The 26,282-nt window shown below is 40.5% G+C and overlaps 1 protein-coding gene across 1 annotated transcript in view; it reads left to right on the top strand.

Moving 5' to 3' along the window:
• Positions 1-783: 783 nt before the first annotated feature.
• CUBN (cubilin) overlaps positions 784-26,282 on the top strand; it is a 272,612-nt gene continuing 247,113 nt past the window's right edge. The window contains exons 1-13 of the mRNA XM_015099599.3: positions 784-963; positions 1,363-1,492; positions 2,410-2,505; positions 3,050-3,088; positions 6,083-6,184; positions 6,829-6,932; positions 16,237-16,363; positions 17,302-17,464; positions 19,215-19,346; positions 20,206-20,301; positions 22,155-22,273; positions 22,704-22,890; positions 24,505-24,617. Of these exons, the coding sequence (XP_014955085.3) occupies positions 851-963; positions 1,363-1,492; positions 2,410-2,505; positions 3,050-3,088; positions 6,083-6,184; positions 6,829-6,932; positions 16,237-16,363; positions 17,302-17,464; positions 19,215-19,346; positions 20,206-20,301; positions 22,155-22,273; positions 22,704-22,890; positions 24,505-24,617 (1,521 nt within the window). The 5' untranslated portion in view covers positions 784-850. The remainder of the gene's footprint in view (positions 964-1,362; positions 1,493-2,409; positions 2,506-3,049; positions 3,089-6,082; positions 6,185-6,828; positions 6,933-16,236; positions 16,364-17,301; positions 17,465-19,214; positions 19,347-20,205; positions 20,302-22,154; positions 22,274-22,703; positions 22,891-24,504; positions 24,618-26,282) is intronic.

The following is a 26,282-nucleotide window of genomic DNA, read 5'->3' as shown; positions in this document are numbered from 1 at the left end:
TCCCCTAGTGATAAATGGCACTGAGCCATCTTTTCATGTGCTGTTTGGCCATTTGTGTATCTTTTCAGAAGAAATGTTGATTTCCTTTGCCCATTGCTTAATAGGGTTACTTATTTTGTGCTGTTAAGTTGTGGGATTCTCTGTATTCTGCATATTAACCTCTTAATCATATATATGATTTGCAAAGTTTTCACATTTTTAAGTTGCCTTTTCACCATCGATAGTGTCTCTTAATATATAAAAGTCTTTCATTTTGAAATAGTCCCACATACCAATTTTTTTTCTCTTTTGTTGTTTCTACTTTTGGTGTCATATCTAAGAAATCATTGTAGAATCCAAAATCATGAAGATTTTCCCCTATGTTTTTTCCTAAGAATGTTATGGTTTTAGCTCTTATATTTAAGTAGGTATTTGATTCATTTTGTATTATTTTTTTCTATATAATATAAAGTCTGGGTCCAACTTCATTCTTTTACATGTGGATATCCAGTAGTTTCCGATAGCATTTGTTGAAAGCCAGTTACTTCTTAAGCAAGGATAGTTTTAGTGGATGTTTCCAAAGCCATTTGCTACTGTTTCAAAGGTCAGATAGGTAATGATTAAGTTGTGCATCACTTAGAGGTAGATTTTGACCTCTCACAAGTTGAAGAGTATTGAAGATCTAAGATCATTTACGTCCCTCAGGAAGAAAAAAATAATGTAGGCTTCCAGGGCAAAGAAGAAAGGCCTGAAAAGTGTAGGACAATCCACAGGTCAAAGTACAGCTGCCAGGCTTGGTTCTCCGGACTCCCACGCTGGCTGGGAGAGCAGCCTCCCTCCTTCCTGACGACCCAGGAGGCTGGTGAGGAACATGTCCTCACTTTTTCTTGGGACTTTGGTTATTTTATTGACGTTTGCTGCATCATACAGTGAAGATGGAGGACTTGCACTGCAGAGACAAAAAAGAAACACTGCCCTCCAACAGTAAGTACACACATGGATCATTTCTGCTGATGGACTTGGGTGGTTCCTCATCAGTTTTCACAAATAACCAGATAAGCAAAGGTATAATTTTTCTAAAGAAAAAAAGTCATATTAAAAACAAATAGGGAAAAACAGTTGAGTTGATGTTTGGAAGTACCTTTTTATACACAAACTCTTCATTTATCACTTGGCAAATTAGTCAAGGATGCAGTTACTTGGAGGCATATCCAGGAAATTTGCAAAGAAAGAAATGACAAGTGAGCAGGGAGAATTCAGCTGAGATGACCACAAAGCAAAGGTGTATGTAGTCTATAGCTATTGAGTGAGAAACTTTGTTCTCTAGACTTAAAAAATTGCATGTGATAATTACTGATGCATTCTCTGGCTTGGATTATGTAGGCCTCGAATGACTGCAGAGAGGGGAAACTTGGTGTTTCTTACTGGATCAGCTCAAAACATTGAATTTAGAACTGGATCCCTGGGGAGAATTAAATTAAATGATGAGGATGTCGGCGAGTGTTTCCATCAGGTAATACACTGGAAACATACTAAAGTAGTTTTGTTTATTCATACTGAAAAGGCCTATGTTAATCTGTACTTTCTTGAGCACAGGGAACATGATTGAGGCAAAACAACTCCATGTAGGAAACAATGCCCTGGGGTTAATGATGGGTGCGGGACATGGCGCCAGCAGGAAGTGGCTCACCGTGTGGACTTATGTACTCCAGCCCAGGGAAGGTGCAGAGGGTGATACTGAGGCTGCTTCACAAGGGGACCAGGATGGAGGGGGACCACAGATAGATGTAGATGCGACCAGTTTATTTTTGCCACAGAACAGAATTGGCCAGTTATCCTCTCCTGCCTTACTGAATGTTTTCAGTGCTCATTGTTTGTTACGTCATACAGGTCTATCGATCATCATGTTAGGAGCTAGCATTTAGAGCTCATTATGGACTCTGCGCTGTGCTCAGCACTTTATGTGTATTATCTCATCTAACCCTCATGGCTGCCTATGAGGTTTGCATTATCGCTACCCCATCTGTAAGGGAGATAGAGGAACCCTCCCTACAGCAGCTCAGCAATGTATCCAAGGACATACATTAAATGGCTGAGCCAAGATTTGAAACCCAAACAGTCTCCTTCCAAGTCAGACCTCTTAAAAAGCATTCTAAACTGTTATTATAGGAAAAAAATGCAAACAGAAAATTCCTTGATACCTTATTACTGAAAGGGTAAATGGAATCATGCCATGGCTATTTTAGTTTGATGTTTATTATACATGGCATTGTTCTTTTTTTTTTTTTTTTAATGGCAAGGTCTTAGGGCTTGAAATAGAATACTACCCAAATTTAAACATTTTATTCTTATATACATAATTTTTTCACTAGCATTCTCTTCCTCCTTCTCTTCTCCCTTCATTTTCTTCTCCTTTTTTTAAAAAATCAGATCCAGAAAAACAAAGATGATATTACAAACTTAAAAAGAAGTACAGTCGGTCTGCCTCAAAATATTTCTAATCAAATCCATCAGCTTGATTCCAAGGTAAGTCTGATATGCACATCCTTGGGACAAATGGGTTCTCCTTAATTCAACTTTGTAAGTAATTATTTTGCAAAAGATAAACCAATTTTGTATCCTCCTTAAAAATGTCGTGTTATAATTATCAAGTTTTTGGTTAAATGACCCAGCCATAATGGAGGATGTAGAGGTGTGATGGGCAGAGGTTGGAAATCCTGTGACAAGAGCTTGTGGCATAAGCTGGCTCTGCTCATGTTCTGATAGCCACCTCCTTATTGATGAGGTGGATGGGTCACCATCGCTCAGGAAAATTCCCAGGGTCACCATGCACAGACAGTCAATGAATCAACTTATCATTGTGTTGTACTTCTGTTTTAAAAATATCCATGCAATGGAAGAGAGAAGGAAGGAAGGGAAGCCTGGAGGGGAGAGAAAAGAGGAGGGGAAAGGCAATTAGACAAGGAGCAAACAGATAAAGTGAAGGCACTAGGGAACAGGTAACAGAGTAACATGGCACGTGATGAGCCTTTGCACTGGCTAATGGATGTTTTCTCTTCCCAACTGCTAGCTTGTGGATCTTGAGAGAAAACTCCAAAGCTTACAGCAGGTAAGTCCTATAACTACTAGATAGCCAACATCTTTCATTGAAAATACACTAGAATCACTGATGGAGCTGGTATTCTTTTTTTTTTATTATTTCATTTATTTATGTTGGCTATGCTGGGTCTTTGTTGCTACATGGGCCTTTCTCTAGTTGCAGGGAGCTGGAGGCTACTCTCTAGTTGTGGTGTGCAGACTTCTCACTTTGATGGCTTCTTTGTTGCAGAGCTAGGGCTCTAGGGTGTGAGGGCTTCAGAAGTCATGGCACATGGGCTTAGCTGCATGTGCCGTGGCATGTGGCATGTGGGAATCTTCCCAGAACAGGGATCGAATCTGTGTGTCCTGCATTGGCAGGCAGATCCTCTACCACTGAGCCACCAGGGAAGTCCAAATAGAGCCAGTATCCTTAAGGTGAATGGATGATCAATATCAAGGGCTTGCTCCTCCGATAATTTAATTCTTATCACAATCAAAAACAGTTTTTTCATGGGCATGTAGTCCATGGGGTCTCTAAGAGTCGGACACGACTGAGCGACTTCACTTTCACTTTTCACTTTCATGCATTGGAGAAGGAAATGGCAACCCAGTCCAGTGTTCTTGTCTTGAGAATCCCAGGGATGGGGGAGCCTGGTGGCCTGCCATCTATGGGGTCACAGAGGGTCCAACACGACTGAAGCAACTTAGCAGTAGCAGCAGCAGTTGATTTACAATGTTATGTTAGTTTCTGCAGTACAGCAAAGTGAATCAGTTGTATGTGTATATACTCTTTTTTTAGATTCTTTTCCCATTTAGGCCCTTACAGAGTATTGAGTAGAGTTCTCTGTGCTATACAGTAGGTCTTTATTAGCTATCTATTTTATATATATTAATAACAGTGTGTATATATCAATCCCAATCTCCCAATTATCCCTACCCATCTTTCCCTCCTGGTAACCATAAGATTGTTTTCTTCATCTGTGAGTCTATTTCTGATTTGTAAGTAAGGTCATTTAATTCTCATCACACGTCATGCTTCCCAGGACACATGAGGAAAGTGGGTCTCAGAGAGATGAAGCTCACTGAGCATGTGAAGTCCTCTGACTCTCAGTTCAGCTGTCCATGTGCTCTTCCTCTTTGGCTATCACTTTTTTAACCATGTAATGACCACCCAACTTGCTTATTCTGGCATCCAGGACTCAGTTTTCAAAGGGCTCACATTTTCTCTAACATTGAACTTAGAGTCTAGGCTGTATCTCAGAATATTCCAGATCTTAAAGTATATCGGCTGGTGATTAAATTTGAACAATTTCTAAGAATAAACCGTCCATAACTTTACTGCATGCTTGTAACTTTAGATTTCTTATCCGTTTCGTAGGGAGCTGATATTTTTAAGACTTTCAAGGGAGCCATAGCCTTCCACACAGAGAAATGCATAGAAAGTCCCCATATTTAAAATTTTGAATAAAAGTAAGAGGATTCCAGGTTCAGAGTCCCTGCTCTCATATTCTTGGTCTGTTTTTGATTATTCTTCAAATGTCCTCTACTCTGTTGTTTTAATTTTGGTGGACACGTTTGCACATTCCTTTTCCTGGCTTTGATAAGAAATTGCCCTTTCTGCCTTTATCTTCTTAGAGAGTAGTTGAATAAATGAAAATGAGCAAGACAAACACTAGTTCTCTATCTCCTAGAGTGTTTCTTTATTCCTGCCAAAGGTCAAGAACTGGAGGCCATAGTCCAGTTAGCTGGGACTGGCCTCCCTCTGCCCATCCCCCCAGGAAGAGTTTTTAGTGATTCTGGAGTAGAAACGCCTCCATGCCTTTGGATGCCGTTTCCTACTGTCTTTCTCCTGACTGCTTACTGACTATTTACTGCTGGGTCCCCATGGGCTTCTGAGCTTTTAATTCCCAGACAATGTTGTCTTACATGCCAGAAAAACCTCTAATGAGTTTGTGGTTAATTTTCTTAACAGTGTCCTTTGATGAACAGGACTAATTGTGGTACTGGCACAGAGAGAGACAGAAAAATGAAAGAAAACAGAGTCCAGAAGGAGACTGCCAAATGTATGGGCACCTGACTTATCACAAAGGTGGAGAGAGAATGGGCTTTGCTTCACATGGTGCTGAGTCAGCTTGCCATTCTCTGCTCTCAGTTTCATCTGCAAACAGAGGGAACAGACTTGATTTTCTCTCTGAGAAAATCAAATATTTCAGCAGATATTTTTCAAAAATGTAAAGAATAGATTGCCCCATTTTAGTTTTTAAAAACGAGAATTAGACTAACATTAGGTGAAATTAATGGGATAGCTGTCCTTGCATAATCACTTGTCCTCTCTAAAGATGTTTTCTCTGCCCCAAAGGCATTTCAAAGCTTACAAGGTGGGAACTAGTAGCTGACCTAGGGTAGAATTCCCCAGGTTTCATAGACAAAGGCAGGTCTCTGTGTATGACTCTGATCTGAAAACAGTCATGTGAGCATGAGGCTGGAGGGTGTATTTAAGCCTCAGGCCACGTTTCCCACAAAGGGTCTTGGATTGAAAAGAGTTCAGTCATCTCAATCCAGGGGAGGAGTGTGGGGGCAGCAAAGATGATCATATTTCAAATGCTTATCTGGAGGTATCAAAGAGAACAACAGCAAAAGACGCAGAATTTCCATTTTATTTTCTTAGGAATTTCCATGTGACTGCCACACCCACATCTTGACTCTTGCCACCATCATACGTTTGTCAGATGAACAGTGTTTTTTCAGAGAGCAGAGTGAGAACTCTCACCCCTCACTTTTGCCTCACCCATCCATGGTTAAATGCACGTTAGTAGTGAAGGAATATGGATAGGGCTTGATAATAGTCAACACTTTCTGGTTTCTCACAAGGGAGTTGACAGGAAGAAGCATTTACATAATGGATTTAGTCTGGAGGAAGACCCTCCGCCCCACTGATCAGGAATAAAATGTGGTTTGGTGTACACACCTGCTCTAAAACGTGGAAAGTACGACTGTCTCGCTGACCATCCTGTCTTTGTTTCAGACACTGGACAGGAACGCTTGCAGCAGCAATCCCTGCCAGCATGGCGGAACCTGCCTCAACCTCCCCGATTCCTTTTTTTGTATGTGTCCCTCACAGTGGAAGGTGAGTCACCTAGTCCTTGGTTAAAAATGATGATGAGTCAGCATCAGTGGTTTCCTTGGAATCCTCCAGACCTATTTAATTCTCCATCCAAAGTTTCTAGGATTCTGTGGTCTCCTGAGTCAGAATGAATGACACCAGGTATGCCAAGATGCAAATAGCGGCCAGCATGATTCTGTCACCATTGAATCCTGAGCCATCTTAAGGGGGGATTTGCTGGACTAGATGCTACATGCTGTTTTGGCCAGCATGAGTTTAAATTGCTCAGCATAACTAAATGAATCTTAATGTAGCCTGTGCATTTTCCTGCCCTTTTCTATTAATAATGAAAACATTCCTGACATGCGCACCCAGAAGAAATTAAGTGACTATTCCTAGGCAGAGCTCCACAGTAAGATGAAGAGTAGTCCACATAAGGATTCTTCTCCTGTGACTGGTATGATCTCTGAAGAGCTCTTTGGCTCTGTTAGGCCACACCTGAGTTGTAGAGGAAGGGTGACTGGAGATGAGTTTTAATTTTATCATATTTAGCTTGACCGAGGACGACTTTACTGTCTGTTTGTAAATCCTTGAACATGCTGTGTGACTATTGGCCCAGATGCCTTTGCAACCTGTGGCACCTGACTTTGTGCTTTATCTAAACGCAGGGTCCTCTGTGCTCTGTTGATGTTAATGAATGTGAGATTTACTCAGGGACACCCTTAGGCTGCCAAAATGGAGCCACATGTGTAAACACAGCAGGGAGTTACAGGTAACTTTTTTCTTTCCTTTCCTTTTTTTTTTTTTTAAACCAATAAACATTTATTTTTCATACAGGTCTGCATATAAGCCATGGTGGCTCCACTTCAGTTTGGTTTGGTTTGTGAGTCTCTTTCTTACACCAGGGCTAGAGGTGCCCCAAGCTGCTGGAGGAATGTCCTTCTTAAGTCCAAGGTCAAAAGCCCCCAGAGAGTTAAACAGAAATGTGTAAAATCACCTAAAGCTAAAGCTCCAAACTCAATGTCACTTTTGCCTGCTTGTTGTTGTTTAAATTAGGGTGTGTTTTTGAAGGACTAAGACATCCCCTGGTTAACAGTATCCAAGGTTAAGTGCCTATATTACCAGCAAAACTAGCTGTTCTCTAGGGAAGTCACGTGGTGTTTATCTAACATACACAGACCTGTTTCCTTAGGTGGAGAAAACCTTGTGGGACCTCAACTCTCACCCCATGAAGAAACCTGTTCTCTGAGGAACAGGAAGGAGCCCCCATGGCTGGTGTAGAGTGAGGATAGCCCAGGGCAAGATAAGGCAGAGGGGTTAGTAGAAGTCAAACCATGGAGGGGATAGCCATGGGAGAGCCTCATGTAGAAGACGGACAACCTGCCCCTCTCTCCCCTCCCCCGCCACCCCCCACAGTGAGTAGCTGAGAGAGCTGATAGAAACAGTCAGGACTTCTCCATTCAAACACTGTGCACAATGTCCGCCATAACCAGAGCAGAGTGAACCGAGCTTTCTTCACATGGATAATCCTCATTGTCTCTCTTCAATTAGTCATCAGGCCCCTCACCGTATTCATCTCCCTGCTCCCATCCGCCATCTTTTCTTCTGATTGACTCTGTCACAGGGCTCATCTGCAGCATTCGCCTGCTCAAATCAGGCATCACCCTCCACAGGAAAACTTCCCTTCTCTTACAAAGCTGACTTGGGCATCACAGTGCCTCCATGTTCCCACCAAACTCTAGGAATATTGGCCTGTCAAGTGACACTGACTGATGTACTATCTTGTTAAGTAATCAAGTCCAAAAACGTATGGCAGATCAATAACAAGCTTCGGTTTCTGTTCCTTAAAATCACTTAAAAAAAATCTCTAGACATTGTCTTTCCCCATATTTTGGTGGGTCTCCTATATTCTGTGATTATTAAGAGATAAAGAAAGAAATGGGTTCTGTTGTGACAGAATCTCTGTTTTATCTTACTGGAATCAGGAGCAGCTATTCACTCTTTTCCAGTATCCCTGCTGTCATATTCTTCAGTTCCCTTGTAACAACCCGTTCTGTCCTTCCCAGCAAAAAAGAGTGCATTAATTTTGTTTTTGACCTTCCTTGTCATTTATTAGCACACTATATTCTTAAAAAGCAACCACAATCTTTTTCTTTTATTGTTGTTCCTTTAATTCTTTTACTATGATCTTAAAAGTTTTTCTTCATTGCAAGTTACAAATTTAACTCATTCCAGCTTTTGGTGGATACGTCTTTCAGTTTCAATATCTTGCACATTGTACGTCTCTGATGTCAATGAAGTATTATGTTATTAAAGAGCTTTTTGTTCTCCAAATTTTATTTCTACTTTAAAAGAACCCCCTGATCCCTGTTTTGATAAATACTCAAACTTGGATCCAGAATACAAGTCTAATCTTTCAGTACCTTGAAAGCATTATCTTCTGATTTCTATTTATGAGCATTTATCAGTGAAAACTGCTGCTTGGAGATAACTCTGGCAAATGATTCCTAGCACGGATCGTTCCCATGTTTCTGACATCGAGGAATGTCCTGGAGATTAGTTCTCACTCTCTCTCCCTTTATCATCCCTGTCTTCTGGAGTCTTGCAAGCCAGCAAAATAACAAACATGCATCGGGGAGGAAAGATCCATAGATCAAGACAAAATCGTTTTTCCTTCCAGGACAAATTTGCATTTTTACCCCTGAAAAATGGCAATGAAAAGAAAGGTTAAAAATTTTTGTTGTTGTTGTTTGTTTTCTTGACATGGTATGTGACATCTTAGTACCCCAACCAGGGATCAAACCCATCCTCCCTGCAGTGGAAGTGTGGAGTCTTAACCACTGGACTGCCAGGGAAGTCATGAAAAGAAAATTTTTGACACAATCATTGCCTGCATGTCAGAGGTTAATTTTTCCAGATAGAAATGAGAAGGAAGGAGGGAGGAAAGGAGGGAGAGAAAGAGAGAGAAAGAGAGAGAGAGAGAGAGAGAGAGAGAGTGTGCACACGAGCAAGCGAGTGAGCAAGAGAGAAAGAACAATTTTACTTGTTGAGAGTTGCCTAAATGGCAGATTAAACTTGGTAGAGGAGTACTGAATTATTCCCTTGCATAACCCTATCAGAGAAGACCAAGGATTGATTGTGCTGACTCTGGAAATGATTTGGGTTTCTAGTTTTTGCCCGCCACAGGTTCCCTGGAGGACGTTAGGGGGCACAGCGTTTAATCTGGTTTCTTCTTGCTGTGGGAATAGTGTGTGAAGCCTCAAGAATTCCAGCTGATTATCTCTGACCTGAATACTCTCGTTCAGGCATATCGTGAAGACTTTTTGAAGGAAAAAAAGAAAATAGAAACGTGTATATGAGCGTAAGATTAAAAGGTTGTTTTGTGGAATCTATGTGGAATGAAACAGAGCCCTTCGATACTTTCTCGAAGTATACTTTTTCTGTTCATTATGGGAGGTTAAGTCTTTGTTAATCAGTAGCTTCCTTGAGATTAGAAACTCCTTCAGGAAACTTCTGGGAACAGTTGCTGAAGACGGACTTGAGCCCTTGTTGAATAATCTGCAGTGGGCAGTTTGCTCTGGATTTGCAGCCTCCTTCAGTCCCTAACTCTTGGAATCCATTACTTGTGGGAGACAAAGGAGTCTTTATTTAAAGGGATTAATAACTTTTATTGGTAAAGACCTTTGAAAGATAAAAAGTGAAAGTGAAAGTGAAGTCGCTCAGTCCTGTCCGATTCTTTTTGACCCCATGGACTGTAGCCTACCAGGCTCCTCTGTCGTGGGATTTTCCAGGCAATAGTACTGGAGTAGATTGCCATTTCCTTCTCCAAGGGATCTTCCCGACCCAGGGATCAAACCCAGGTCTCCCGCATTGTAGACAGACAGTTTATCATCTGAGCCATTGAAAGATAAAGTGCTATGCAAATACTAGTTCACTGAAAGCCCCATTTCACAGAAAAAATTCTGATAAAAATTCTCTTATTTTTTTAAACTTTTGATTTTATTTTGGAGTATAGCTAATTGACAATGTTGTGATAGTTTCAGGTGGACAGCAAAGGGACTCAGACATTTACATGTACTCAGCCATGTACATGTATCCATTCTCCCTCTAAACTAAAAATTGATTTTTGGAATCATGAGAGTACAGCAAGGACAACCACTGTCAGTTTCCTCCAACTCCTGGGGCTCCCAATCTTTTTCCAAGTGGTCAGGCAGCTAACCCATAATATTTTGCCACTGCTCAATATGTTTTTACCTCTTTATTCTGAAGAATTGATTCTTACTGTTTCCTGCTGACTGTGGGTTTAAAACAGCCCATGGGATCCACATTTGCCTGCATAGATGGTGCATGTTATATACTTCCAGCTTGGATCTAGAAGGCTTTATAGAAAAAAAGTTAAGTTTGTTGTTTGTTTTTTCTCCAGGAATGCAATGGTGATTATCATATTTTATTTTACTTATTTTCATTGTTATCACTAGTGGGTTTTAAAATAGGGAGAGCTTAAATGATGAGAATCATCTGGTTTTAGCTCAGATGGAATGGAGTTAGGTATAAAGCATATGACCTCTTTTAGTTAGTCAATTATATTAATATTGAACCATGGGCTCTAACGCAAGTTAAACTATGACCACGGAAGTATGTGTGACCTCGTCTCAATGGCCAAATGTACTTGCAGTGTTTTTCAAGACAGAAAAGCCGCCCCCCCCCCCCCCCCCCCGCTTTTTTTTATACTGGAACCAAATCAGCAACAGAAAGTCGTTACAAAAGTTACTTCTTCAAGAGGGCATGAAATTCACTTCTCTGTTTCTTTAAAGGCATATCTAGACACCCTGAGAATTTATTAATACATTTTACATGTAAGCACTGTTGTGTTAAAAGATATATAAAAAGGGAAAGTATTCAACTAACTCTCCCTTTCAGAAGGTGGGAATGTGATGTGGAAAAACAGTAGTACAAGAGTAACACTATCTTAGGTGTAAATTTATCTTCTGCCAATTGCTAATCCCGTGCCTTGGGCAATTTGAACCTTGCCAATAAAATGGGATTAAAAATGCTTGTCTTTAAGTATCATAGTGAGGAAATTGCTAATGTATCTGGCTTTCTTCTTCCTTTCAACTTTCCACTTCTCACCTTGCTCTTGTTGAGTCACTAAATTGTGTCCAACTCCTTAAGTTGTGTCTGACTCTTTGCAACCCCAAGGACTACAGCACACCAGGCTTTCCTGTCCTTCACAATCTCCTGAAGTTTGCTCAGATTCATGTCCATTGACTTGGGGATGCTATCTAACCATCTCATATTCTGTTGCTTCATCATCTCTTCTCCTCTTGCCCTCAATCTTTCCCAGCATCAAGGTCTTTTCCAATGAGTTGGCTCTTCGCCAAAGTATTGGAGCTTCTCACCTTATCTAAACTTAAATGAGAGAAGTATACTTGTAGCTGTTTAGGGAAACCTTGGGCCTTAGAAAGCATCACTAGGAACAAAGCTAGTGGAGGTGATGGAATTCCAGTTGAGCTGTTTCAAATCCTGAAAGATGATGCTGTGAAAGTGCTGCACTCAATATGCCAGCAAGTTTGGAAAACTCAGCAGTGGCCACAGGACTGGAAAAGGTCCGTTTTCATTCCAATTCCAAAGAAACGCAATGCCAAAGAGTGCTCAAACTACCACACAATTGCACTCATCTCACATGCTGGTAAAGTCATGCTCAAAATTCTCCAAGCTAGGCTTCAGCAATACGTGAACCGTGAACTTCCTGATGTTCAAGCTGGTTTTAGAAAGGCAGAGGAACCAGAAATCAAATTGCCAACATCCACTGGATCATGGAAAAAGCAAGAGTGTTCCAGAAAAACATCTATTTCTGCTTTATTGACTATGCCAAAGCCTTTGACTGTGTGGATCACAATAAACTGTGGAAAATTCTGAAAGAGATGGGAATACCAGACCACCTAACCTGCCTCTTGAGAAATCTGTATGCAGGTCAGGAAGCAACAGTTAGAACTGGACATGGAACAACAGACTGGTTCCAAATAGGAAAGGGAGTACGTCAAGGCTGTATATTGTCACCCTGCTTATTTAACTTCTATGCAGAGTACATCATGAGAAACACTGGACTGGAAGAAACAAACTGGAATCACGATTGCTGGGAGAAATATCAATAACCTCAGATATACAGATGACACCACCCTTATGGCAGAAAGTGAAGAGGAGCTAAAAAGTCTCTTGATGAAAGTGAAAGAGGAGAGTGAAAAAGTTGGCTTAAAGCTCAACATTCAGAAAATGAAGATCATGGCATCCGGTCCCATCACTTCATGGGAAATAGATGGGGAAACAGTAGAAACAGTGTCAGACTTTATTTTGGGGGGCTCCAAAATCACTGCAGATGGTGACTGCAGCCATGAAATTAAAGGACGCTTACTCCTTGGAAGAAAAGTTATGACCAACCTAGATAGTATATTCAAAAGCAGAGACATTACTTTACCGACTAAGGTCCATCTAGTCAAGGCTATGGCTTTTCCAGTGGTCATGTATGGATGTGAGAGTTGGACTGTGAAGAAGGCTGAGTGCCTAAGAATTGATGCTTTTGAACTGTGGTGTTGGAGACGACTCTTGAGAGTCCCTTGGACTGCAAGGAGATCCAACCAGTCCATTCTGAAGGAGATCAGCCCTGGGACTTCTTTGGAAGGAATGATGCTAAAGCTGAAGCTCCAGTACTTTGCACACCTCATGCAAAGAGTTGACTCATTGGAAAAGACTCTGATGCTGGGAGGGATTGGGGGCAGGAGGAGAAGGGGATGACCCAGGATGAGATGGCTGGATGGCATCATGGACTCGATGGAGATGAGTCTGAGTGAACTCTGGGAGATGGTGATGGACAAGGAGGCCTGGCGTGCTGCGATTCATGGGGTCGCAAAGAGTCGGACACGACTGAGCGACTGAACTGAACTGAAGTGAACTGTAGGATTAAAATTTACTCCTCTCCGAATGACAATAGCAAGGGACAAGGAAGAGAGAGATAAAGAGGGAGGATTTAACTGCAGGTCCTTGAACCAATATCTTTGCTCAACTCTCTAGCCCTTTTCCAATAATAAAGCATTTAGTGATAAGATAAACACAATTTTCGAGCACTTCCTGCAGGAAAATGCCTTTAGACCCCCAGGTGAAAATAGAGCTCACAGCTTGACACTATTAATTTACAAGAAACTGAGGTAGAGGGAGTTATTATTACATTGTCTCAGGTGAAGAGTTAACAGGTAGCATCAAGATTTAAACCGAGGCAGTCTTGAATACTCAGACTTCTCATGCATCAGAGACTCAGAAAGCTAGTAATAGCTGGTTTAAAGATTAAAAAAAATTTTTTTGGTGAGTGGAGATGCTGGTAAAATAAACTTTTAGCAAGGAAGCCACGAGGATCAAATCCTCACATATGCGAAGAAATGGTCTAAGTCCTATTATCTCCAAGTGTCTAATTAAATTCTCAGAATGCTCTGTGTAAGGATGGGAGAGTGAATGAGGAAAGGGAAGAGAATATGAGAGGGGAAGTATGGAAAATGAGAAGATAAATAGCTATGGGTAAGGAATGAGTAATTGAATTCCTTTTTAAGTTTAATCATGTATTGCTATTAATCTCTGACCTTGTCTTAATGAGAAAGGCAACCTTGGAATGTTCAGAAATGTAAGTTATTAATGGAACAGCTTTTACTCAATTATATATTGATGTTGTGAGTTGCAGGGCTTCTCAGGTGGTGCTAATGATAAAGAACCCGCCTGCCAATGCAGGAGACATAAGAGACACGGGTTTGATCCCTGGGTTGGGAAGATCTCCTGGAGCAGAGCACGGCAACCCACTCCAGTACTTTTGCTTCAAGAATCCCATGCACAGAGGAGCCTTGGTAGGCTACAGTCCATAGGGTCACAAAGAGTGGGACATAACTGAAGCAACTTAGCGCGCACACATGTTGTGAATTGCATGGGATATACTTACAACAAAAAAGTATTTATCTGAAAACCAAATTTTATCCTATATCTTTATTTGCTGGATCTGGCAACCCTACTTGGTTAGCCTGAATGGTATTCACCACATTCTTAACTCTCCATTTCCAGCCACATTGATTGATCTCTTTCTTCCTTAAAACCTCAAAGATGCCGCCCAGCAGTTGTTTCTGGGGCCTCCATGGCTACACCAAGTTCTGTGCCCAGAGTGAGGCCCCTGGTGCTTCTCTAACAGCCAAACTCTCCTTTCCCTTGCTGCCAGTCACAGGTTTGTTTTTACCCATGGACATCAGCTGAGCTTTTTGTGCCTCAACGTGTATTTTTGAAAAATTAATTAATTAATGGCTGTGCTGGGTCTTCATTGCTGTGCTTTCTCTAGTTGCAACGAGTGGGGACTGCTCTCTAGTTGCAGTGGAGGTCTTCTCATTACAGTGGCTTCTTTCGTTGCAGAGCATAGGCTCTAGGCACTCGGGCTCCAGTAGTTGTGGTGCACAGGCTTAGTTGCTCCGAGGCATGTGGGGTCTTCCCAGACCATGGATCCAACCCCGTGTCCCCTGCATTGGCAGGCAGATTCTTAACAGCTGGGGGGAAATCCTCAATGCATATCACTAAAAGAGCTTCCTTACATGGTAGAGTGACCCCTTTTCCAGAACACTCAGAAACTAGTTCACAGTCCATGGCCACACAGGTCCTCGTTCCTTGACTTTGACCCTTGGCCCCAGTGGCCAACGCAGTTCAAGTCAGGCAAATGGTGCCAACCAGACCTGACTCTCACCCCATCAGCTGTGCTCAGACACGTGTAAATGAGCTCTGTGACTTCTCTGCCTCTTCCCTTTTCCGCAGCTGCTGTCTCACATCATCCATATTCTCTCCGAAACTGCAGGGCAGATATAAAACTAACTTAGCAACTTTAAGGTTGCAATGGTTTAAAACAACTTTTGTTCAGTCTCTAAGTCATGTATGACTCTTTGTGATGCTATGAACTGCAACATGCCAGGGTTCCCTGTCCTTCACTATCTCTTGGAGTTTGCTCAAACTCATGTCCATTGAGTCAGTGATACCATCCAACCATCTCATTCTCTATCAACCGTCTTCTCCTCCTGCTGTCAATCTTTTCTAGCATCAAGATCTTTTCCAAAAGAGTCAGCTCTTTGCATCAAGTGGTCAAAGTACTGGAGCTTCATCTTCAGCATCAGTCTTTCCAATGGATATTCAGGGTTGGTCCCCTTTAGGATTGACTGTCCCTTACTGTCCAAGGAACTCACAAGAGTCTTCTCCAGCACCACAGTTCAAAACCATCAATTATTCAGTGCTAAGCTTTCTTCTTGGTCCAACTCTCACATCTGTACATGATTACTGAAAAAACCATAGCTTTGATTATATGGACATTTGTTGGCAAAGTGATGTCTCTGCTTTTTAACATGCTGTCTAGGTTTGTCATAGCCTTTCTTCCAAGGAGTAAGCCTTGTTTGTTTGATTATTACTGAATTGAAATCTTAGGACAAAACAACTAGGTTAGCTTAGGTGTTATGTAATAAATACATCTTGTGAGTGGCTATGAAAGAACTGTTACTATGTTAACTTATCTCTTATGGAGAGAAGAAATGTGGCCTTTGCAAATGATTATCATAATCAAAGGTTCTGAGATGTGGATATACCACTGCTTATGGGGTTATACAAACCTAGAGTATATTCAAGAATTTACTCATTTGGTCAAGGTCACCTGTCCTTACTGGAGGAGCCAGCTGGGTGGCTGATGAATGGATGTGATGATCTCTACCATCCTGAATGAACTCTATCTCCCTTAGTTCATAGTTGTCTGACCTTTGACAGTGCTGTTTGACCTGATAGCAAAATAATTTATAGAGGTAGTTGTGCCCTCTCATCTTGTATTTGAGATGACAGCACATTTACTCAATCTGCCACTTCAAGAGGAGCAGAGTGACTTTATTCTAAGACTCCAGCCAGTAAATCTGGTTTTCTGGTTTATGATTCTATGTGCATATCACTGACCTGCAATCAGAATTATTATTAATTTTTTAACTGATGCCAAGAAACAGGTCCTGAGTTGTGCTTTGTGTGACCAACAGTTGTTTCTGCTCACCTGAGACCCACGGCCCCCAGTGTGCATCCAAATATGATGACTGTGAGGGGGGTTCCAAGGTGCGCTGTGTCCACGGCATCTGCGAGGATCTGGTCCGAGTGAAGGCTGGAGAGGTGGGTCCCTTCTAGAGTGGGCCCCCTTGGGGATGGCGGGGAAGGCTGGTTATTAGTTCCTCATTCTCTGTAGCTGTGTGTGTACGCACAGGATCCTGTGGGGCTGCAGAGGGGTATATTCAAGAATTTACCTGCCCTTCAGCTAGGCTCAGATGAGGAAGGTGATGAGGGTTGTTCATAAGTAAGCAGAAAATGGATCCAGAGGCTGATTTCATTAAATTACTCATGTTTTTATTGTTTGCCCATGACTCTCGCTGTGAGACATGACCTTGTGAGTTTTAACAATGACAAGATATGGAAACACAAAAGTCCTGCCCTTGTTTGTGACATTCAGTTTTAAGGAGCCTGCATTTGTCCTGGCCCCTGACCCCCTTTGAGCCCACTTCTCTAAGTATCCCTTGTGCTGACCTTGATTCCTGGCCCAGAGGTCATCCAGCCCTGGCCCAGTTGGCCCTCCTTGAGACCTTCAGGTATTTATTTTTAGTTGTTGTTGTTGTTTTTTCCCTGCCTATGTGATGGAAAAATGTTCCCTTCCAGCCATGGTGGGAGGGTAGTATGTGTGTGACCTTCAAAAAGGAAACAAACAGAATTGATTTTCCAAGGTCTGTGACTACATGGATGTTTTTCCCTCTAAAAGCAGGCTGAGCGTATTGACTTTAATTATATTGACTCACAGCTCTTGATTGTTGTTGCTTTTTTCCAGGCATCTTTGGGGGCAAATTATAGGTTTCCCTTACTCTGAAATAAAGCCGTTTCTCTTTTTTGCATGGTCTGGTCTAAATGCTTAATCATGTAGGAAGAAAAGAGAAGCCACTCGATTGGTCTTGAGGAAATGAACATTAGAGGAGGAATCAGTTGTGGGCTCAGTGAGGTTTTTCAAAGGCTTTTTGTGCTCATTCTGCTGACTGCCTGACTTCACACCTTTGTCGCTCCTCCAGCCCGAGTACAGCTGCATCTGTGATGCTGGGTGGAAGGCCCCGTCGAACAGCATGGCCTGTACGCTGGACGTAGATGAGTGTAACCTCTGGCCTGCACCTTGCTCAGAACTTGTGCAGTGTTTCAACACCCCAGGATCCTTCTATTGTGGGGCCTGCCCCACAGGTATGTGGGTGTGTCCCCTCCTGGGCTCAGGTGCCAGGCTCCCCATGCCAGTCAAGCAAGATGGCAGGACCAATTTCCTTTCACTGCCGAGGGATAAGAAAGCTGTTTTCAGGATGCCTTCCCATCCAGTTTCATCTAACTGCTGCAGCAGTTCAGTGAAAGAAATGGGTGGTTTGTCCCAAAGAGTGGTAGAATTGAGTGGCATGGCCAGGATTAGCTGTAGATTTTATTGCTGTGACCTTGATTAGATTTGAGATCAAAAGACACGTGCTCTGGTTCCACCTTTCATACAAGCCAGCTGTTTGTAAACTTGGGCAAATGGTTTGATCTCTGAGTGTGTTCACTAGTGTAGAGTAAGGGAGGTAGAGAAGGCAAGGTTCGGAAAAGAACGAGACCGGCACTTTACAGGAACAGATCACCTTTAATGAGGCGAGCGGAGAAGGCAATGGCACCCCACTCCAGTACTCTTGCCTGGAAAATCCCATGGACGGAGGAGCCTGGTAGGCTGCAGTCCATGGGGTCGCTAAGAGTCGGGCACGACTGAGCGACTTTACTGTCACTTTTCACTTTAATGCATTGGAGAAGGAAATGGCAACCCACTCCAGTGTTCTTGCCTGGAGAATCCCAGGGATGGGGGAGCCTGGTGAGCTGCCGTCTATGGGGTTGCACAGAGTCGGACACAACTGAAGCGACTTAGCAGCAGCAGCAGCAGCAATGAGGCGAGAAGGGGCAGCAGTCAGATTAGTGAGCTGCTGCACTAACCCAAGAAAACAGTAAGTATATATAGGCATATATGTGGAAATCTACTGTCTTGAGGGGGCCTGTTCTTCTCCAAGGTTCTTCAGAGTATTTCTCTTAAATGACTAGGGCAAGGAATTCTGGAGATTGGCCAGAGGCTGGGACTGGTTGGGAGCTGGGCATAATCAACCTTAATGTCCATTTTTTTTCTTTGGGTGAGAGAGTTCTTCGTTTTGCATAGAATGGTGGGGAGGATCTGGAGGGAGTTTTAACTCCAGGCTATTTTGAGCCAGGTAACTTTCCTTCAGCTAGAGTCTAGTAGCCCTCACCTGGGTGTATCATCGGAAAACCCTGTGCCTCTCTCCTCTTCTACCTTTTCCTTCATTTATACAGACACAGAGACCAATATGCAGGTTTAAAAAAAATTATTTCCCCAGACTGTGATCATAGCTCTGCATACATTTCTAAAATTTGATATTTTCCATTAAAATATATATGGGAAAATCCTTCAGTGTGTGCACATACTACTAAAAATAACTTTAAGCATCCATTGGTATAGATGAGTCATAGTATATTCAGTATATGTCACTGTGGACCATTGAGAGTTTTTTTTCCCCATTAAACAATGCTGTGGTAGACTTACCTGCATCTTTATAAATGATAAACTGACAGTTTATCTGCTGTCAGATAAAACCTGATGACAATTTTATCATTGTAGAATAAGTTTTCAGAAGTGGAATTGTTAGTCAAAAGTTATGTATTTTAAAATCTTTAATGAACACAGCTAGATCTGTTTCCAAATAGGTTTAATTAATCTAACTTCTGACTCTTAATAGCATATAAGACTACCAAGTGTGTGCAACTCTTTGCTGGAATTTGATTATAAGTATTTAAAGCAGCTTTTGCCAACCTGAAAGGTAGAACATATACCATTTTAAGCTGTGTTTCTTTACATAGTTAAGCAGGTTTTTACATGTTTTTAACTAACTTTTCAAACCTTCTGTTTTTCTAGGCTGGCAAGGAAATGGATACATTTGCAAAGATATCAATGAATGCGAGATAAACAATGGCGGCTGTTCTGTGGCTCCACTTGTGGAGTGTACAAATACGCCTGGATCTTACTACTGTCATCCATGTCCACCAGGTGCTACACCATATTTCCTGATACTGTTATAGACACAATGTACATTTGAAAACAGGATCTTGTGTTCCATTGTAAATATGACTTTTGTCTAAGGAAGCAAGCTGAATAGTGCAAAAAGTTTGACTTCTGGATCCAGGATACATTAGTATGTGTTATAAGAAAGAAAGAAAAGTTACTTTGTATATCAATGGAAAATAATAAGCCTTTACCAACTGTGGGATGGCCTCTTGAAATAATGAAGAACTTGACAGGTTTTCTCTGTGGATCACAGATGTATTGTTCACACAGTTTATTAATATAGTGGATTCATGAGATGTTTTCCATATAAAGTTTACTAAATACCAGACCTAATGGTAGGCATATCATACATGTGCATTTCCTTTCTCTTCCAGAAAGAAGTCATGACTCCTATTTTCTAATCTAAATTGAGTTACTATCCAAGAAGTTCAGGGAGTTCTAAGGGGCAAACCAAAACCCTGTATGTTTTATTATCATGAAACAGCAGTACTTTGGACTTTTGAAATAATTCAGCTCAAAGCTTTGAAGTCACTGTGATTGAAAAATGTCACTTCCTTAGAGTCAGCACTTTCTAAGTCTCTCCATTAGTTTTCATATCTTTTAATTTTTATTTTTGTCATTAGAAACAACCCTGAACATTGTTTCCAAAATTAGGTTCCTAATTCTTGTTTCCATTTTCTTAACTGTGTAATTTTATTTATGACATATTTTATTTACATCTTCTGTTTTGATGATGGAAGATCTCTGGTTGGTCTGGGTCCTGATATTTGATTCTCAGATTGGAATTCTTTTTGTATGTTGCTGACACTGTTTTTCACTTGCCTGCTCTTGCTCTGCTCAGGTTATCAGGGTGATGGGAGAGTCTGCACGCTCATAGACCGCTGCTCGGTCAATAACGGAGGCTGCCACCCACAGGCATCATGCTCCTCGGCTCTAGGTAATGACTCATCTCTCCCTCTGGTTTGGGGTATTTTAGGATGACCTTCTAAAGCCAATCAACCTTTTAAAATCAAAATCCTCTACTTCCAAAATTCTTACTTTGGTCTTCAAACCAAATATCAATCCATGTTATAAAACTATACAATTGGATTTTTTATTATTTGCTCTAGTTTTTGCAAGTTTTTCCCAAGATAATTAAGCTAGCAGATAGATTCATGACTGTATTCCAGCAGCAAGGAGAAGAGGAGAAAGGAAGAACATGTCAGTTGTCTCTAAGGATTCCCCTTTCTGTACCTTTGGCCTGACTGAGTGAGGTGGCTAAGTGTGGCTGCAAGGAAGGTTGGGAAATATAGTATTTATTCCAGGTGCCCACACCCTCAGTTAAAATAAAGAGTTCCTAAAAAGTAAATAAATAAATAAATAAAGAGTTCCCTACTAAGAAAGGAAAAAATGGATCCAGGGCAAACCTTCAGGATCTGCAGTGTTGCATAAAAGCTTCACCTACTAAAACTTTAAAAATACATGCATATTACTAAACTTTTTTTTTCAAGAGTAAATAATTTATTTGCTTATTAACAGTCTGTACAAATATACATTTACCCCACCCTTGACAATAATGGGTACTACAGTGAGTTTTTCATTTTCATCAATTTTATAGGCAAAAATTGCCTTCTCATTATTTTAATTTTGACTAAATCAAAAAACTTTGATTAGTACTAATTAAATAATGAAAATTTTCACATATTTACTAGCCATTTAATTTTTTTAAGGTCCTTTGTTCATCTGCTATCTTACTGATCTGTGAAATTTCATTTTGTACTATGAGGATATTATCTCATTATTTTATATTTTATATATATTTTTCTTGGCATGTGGTTTTAATTTTAACTTTATGGTAGTGTTTTCTATTTAGACATTTTAGTTTTTTATGTGGTCAAAAAGGTAAATCTTTCATTTTAGCATTTCTCCTCTTAGAATTTGGCCTTCCCTACCAAACTCTTTGAAAGTCAAGTATTGACATATGGTCCTTCTTACTCTCATTTATTTTTAATATTAAAATCTTTGATCTTTTCAGGATTTATTTTTATCTACAGCATCAAATAGAAATCTAGTTTGATGTTTTTGTCCAAATAGGTGTCTCCAACTCCATTTATTGAATTATATATCATATCTCATGCTATTTCAAAATACTGCCTTTATTTTACTTACTTGTCACATATATGCACATGTCACATATATCTCACATATGAGAGAATATAAATGTGTATGTATGCACATATTAAATATATATGTATGACTATTTAAGTGTTTGTTAAATGATTAACAGCCTACTGAAGTGGTTAGGAGTTGAATTCTAGAAGATTGCACTTTATTTTTCCCTTGGCTCCACCATGTTCTAGCTATGGGTCTGAGATCAAGGCACTTAATCTCTCTGTGCTTTGTCTTCATCCATAAATGGAGCTTTTATAATGATATGTATTTCTAGGGCTCAGTATGTGTACAGATACCATCATTGGAGGAATGCTCTTTCCTGCTGCCAACCCCTCCTTGATAGGAAACTCCCTTTCCCCTTGCTGGGTCTCACGTTTTTTTTTACACAACTCAGGACTATGACATATGGACTGACAGCACCAGTGTCAATCTGTAAATAAAGTATTGATAATGTGTCCTGTCTTTCTTATTCTTAAGATTAAAAACTAGGGGAAAAAAAGATTCTAAGTCTTTTCACCTCACACTTTGCCTTGTCTGCCCCAGGGTATGTGCAGACTTTGAGGATTCCTTATCTAGACCACAGAGCCTGAGTTTTCTTCCTGGACCTGTACTTAGATTTCCATCTCTATTTCCAAACAGGTTTCTTACCTCTCTGCACTTGTCTTCCGGGATATACTGGAAATGGTTATGGGCCAAATGGATGTGTGCAACTCAGTAATATGTGCCTGACTCAGCCCTGTGTAAATGGACAATGCATTGTGAGTCCTTTGTTCTTCCTAAGGGAACTGAGTGCTGGAGAATAAATTTAGTTCAGTTCTGTGCAATATGTTTTCTATGATTTATGAGTTTTAAGGTAATGATTCAAGCTTAAGATAAAGAGTTGTCAATAGCTTTCAGATAAAAGGTGGGTAATGACTTTAGTTCCCAGGAAAAACCAATGAGTTCATTTTTTTCTCTCAGTGATTTACAAAGCAGTAAAACAAAGCCTACAGTTTGACCCAAATACATCTAATTTCTTATTCTTTGGAATTAATATTTAAATGAATTAGTAGTTAGGCTCCTGGAAGATGCTTGTGGTTCAACACCTTCCCCTTGAAATATGTAGCATGCTGTTCTTTATTACTTAGGTTGGGTCATGATTACTGTCTGTCTCTGCATTCTGTGACATGGTGTTTCTTCTTTCCTCAGGAAACAGTCTCTGGTTATGTCTGTAAGTGTGAATCAGGCTGGACTGGTGTCAACTGTACAGAAAACATCAATGAGTGTCTGAGCAACCCCTGTCTGAATGGGGGAACCTGTGTGGACGGTGTTAATGCTTTCAATTGTGAATGCACACATTTCTGGACTGGATTTCTCTGTCACATTCCCCAGGAAGGTACACTCAACATCTCTTATACCACAGATGCTCACAGTTTAGAAGTGTCATCCTTGAGTCCCGCTGTAGCTTTTCCACTGAACAACCTGCTTTCATGTTCAGTTGCTCAAAGGTTTAGAACTAAGTCTTCCTTTGCAGAAATGGTTTGAAATTCACAAAGTAAGATAAGGCAAATTCAACTTAAGCCATACAAATCTTCTCATAAAAGAAAACATTAATATTTTCCATTTTCATAATGTCCCTTTTGAAAGCAAAATATACTAAGTTATTATAGTTTTCTAAGGGAGAGTCTTCTCTATAGCAGCCATTTCATTTCTTTGGAATATTACAGATACTCATGTCACTCTCCTGTTCTAGAATATACAGTGGCTCCCTTTTGCCTGTTAAATAAAGATCAGGACTAGGTGTTTTTTTTTTTTTTTTTGGTTGTTTTGTTTGCTTTTTAAATTTAAAATAAAAAAAATGTCTTTAGCATACTGAGGAATACAAAAGGAGTATATGTGAAAAATATATATGTATATATCTTATAAATATATAAAAAGAGCTTTTGCCCTCAAGGAGTTTAGTTGTGGAATAAAGACATTTAAACTTAAAATGATATAAAAGACTAAATTATAGCACAAAGAAGACAACCTTTGGATTCTGCATTTCTGGGTTTTTCAGATTCTCCATTTAGTAGCCACAGTCTCAAGGAAGTAGCTTAATTTCTGAACTTCAGTTTTCTTATTTTTAAAATGGAGAAAACCATGTATACCTCCAAATGCCAAATGAAGGTACTGAAGGTTACTAGATAACATGCAAATCATCTAGTGAAATGAGAGTTAATATTACACTGCGAATGAACCTGGGAGACTGTTTTTCAGTCATCCTCTACAATCAAGCCTCACCCTAACCATCTAATCTTTTCTTCACTAGTTCCCTAAAAGTATGCCTTTTCAAGCCAGACAGCTTTTCTTATCTCCTGATGCCATGTGCCACCACATTTCTGCTGTGTTCCTTTATTTGGAAAATTTATCTCCCCAAACCTCTCCAAAATCCTTCTTTGCTTCCCATCAGAATGTTATCTGTCCCCAAGGAAGTCTTCGTATTCAGCCTTCTCCATAAACCTCTTCTGACCGCTCCTCCTGTGCCTCATTCCTCCTGATTTCAATCAGCACAGCTACTGAAGCTTTATTGTGTGTTTAGGACTCTGGTAGACCCTGTGGAACAATAAGTAAACAAAAAATAAAATAGTCTCCACCTACTTTGAGTGTTTCTTCCAGTTGAGGAGACAAAGTTGATATGGCAGAGCGGAGACAAGAATTAAAGATAAGAATTAAATTGTGTGGGGTCAGGTGTCACAGACACAGAGGGAATGAGGGCCAGAGGAAACACTGAGAGGCAGGGAAACTCAGGTGGAGATGAGGACACGTAAGCTGAACTCTGAGCACAAGGTGGGAATTGAGTAGATGTTGAAGGAAGAAGGAGACCGATGGGAAGAAAGAATGGCGGGCTTTTGTCTCCAACATGAATTACTCAGACTCTCTAAAGGCTTCAGGGGCAGAGTGGGAGTTGCCTGGCCTCTTCCTTTCCAGTGTCTCTGAAAAGCACAGTTCAACTTCTTTTCCTCTGCAGTGTGTGGAGATTCCCTCTCGGGGATGAATGGAAGCTTCAGCTTCGTGAGCCCTGATGTTGCTTATGCTCATGACATTAACTGCTTCTGGGTTATCCAAACTGAAGAGGGAAAGGTAAATACAGTGTCTCCCAGCCACTCCTGTGTTTCATTTATATGTATGAGTATGTATTACATGTGTATATTACATTATTTTACATACAATGATAATTCAGCTACCATATATTGAGGACCTTGGGCAAGCTCCGGGAGATGGTGAGGGACAGGGAAGCCTGGCATGCTTCAGTCCATGGGGTCACAAAGAGTCAGACATGACTTGGCAACTGAACAACAAAATATTGAAGACTTTCTAAGTATCAGGCTTTGGGCTAAGTATTTTGTATACCTTTCTCAAAAACTTACACTAGCTCTTTTAATTGAAGTATTGGTATCCTCATTTGTGTAGATGAAATAATGGAAACTATGAGAAGCTAAGTAATTGGAAAAGCTTCTATTCATCCCTGAGAGGGACTCTCCACACACTGCAGAGGAAAAGAAGTTGAACTGTGCACTTTGCAGTGTTTCTAAAAACATTCTTTAGCTGGTAATTGGACTAGTTGGATTTTAAAGCCAAGTTTGTCTTTCAAAGCCTGTGCTTTGTCCAGTACAGACACTTCTTTACATGGGTTGGCTGATGGCAAGTCAGCCATTTGTAAAGTCACATTGTCACCAAACTGGTAGTGATCATTCAATGTTATGTTGATCATTATGCCAAAATGGGGACTGCTGTTAAGATGGTTTCCTTATCCAAGTCTTCTCTGATAGCACACTCTCCAAGTGTGCTATGTTCATTGCTTTACATATGTTTAATTATTGCATTTTAACTCCCATCACCTCATTTACCCTTGAGCAGCTGAGACGTATGTCCAAGGGTATGAGGTCTTTAAGTGGCCTGCAGGGACCTGAACCCAGGCCATTTGACTCCAGTGACTGGACTACTGGGCAAATGGTCTTCAAATTAAGATCCTAGCCCAAGGTTTTAGTGCTTTTATCTCCAGCATTGTTCAGACTTTTCCAAATATTTATTTCTCAACCACCTCATGAACTCATTAAAGTTGTATGTCTGACTAGCTGAGGCTTTCCCTTGAAATACTATTAACTTTTCCCAGCAAACTAATGTTGCAGAGGTCGTTGTCAAGGTCAGAAATATTTTTTCCCTTGAGCAAGGATTCTTTGGGGTCTGGTGATCCCACAATAGAGTAAACTCCAAAGTTGATCTCCCAGTGGGTATGTTATGTGAATTTCCTTCCTTCCATTTAGTTTTCATGAATTCTGTTTCCTGACATTGAAAACATGTTTCTTTCAAGAAAAAATCATTTTGTGAAAAAATTTTAATTCTTTTCTTGTGAGCTTGTAAAAAAAATTTTATGCTGTTTGGATTCTTGTGAATTTTCTTATCCCCATCACAGTTTACATAATGTAGTTTATATAATATTGAAATAAGGATACTTCAGTTTATAAACATTTATTTGATTTTCATTGAAATGGCTTCAAGGACAAAAATGATGTAATGTTGGGTGAGAGATGTTAAAAGTACCCTAGCATAGCATTTCAAAAACATCCTGATTCCCTTTTTCATGAGCTGAATGCTGTGGTGGTTTTAGATCATAAATTAGATTCTTTCAACAACCACCTTCTGATAGTTTGGATGTTTCAGATGAGGTTGTCGGCACAAAATCTTTCATGTTTCTTTAGTCATATTACTATATTCAGGTCTGCGCAGTCTAGCATTTTAACTTGG

This window comes from Ovis aries, chromosome 13 (assembly GCF_016772045.2).
Source record: "Ovis aries strain OAR_USU_Benz2616 breed Rambouillet chromosome 13, ARS-UI_Ramb_v3.0, whole genome shotgun sequence".
In the NCBI taxonomy this organism is placed as follows: Eukaryota; Metazoa; Chordata; class Mammalia; order Artiodactyla; family Bovidae; genus Ovis; species Ovis aries.
This window is presented reverse-complemented; position numbering and strand designations above follow the sequence as displayed.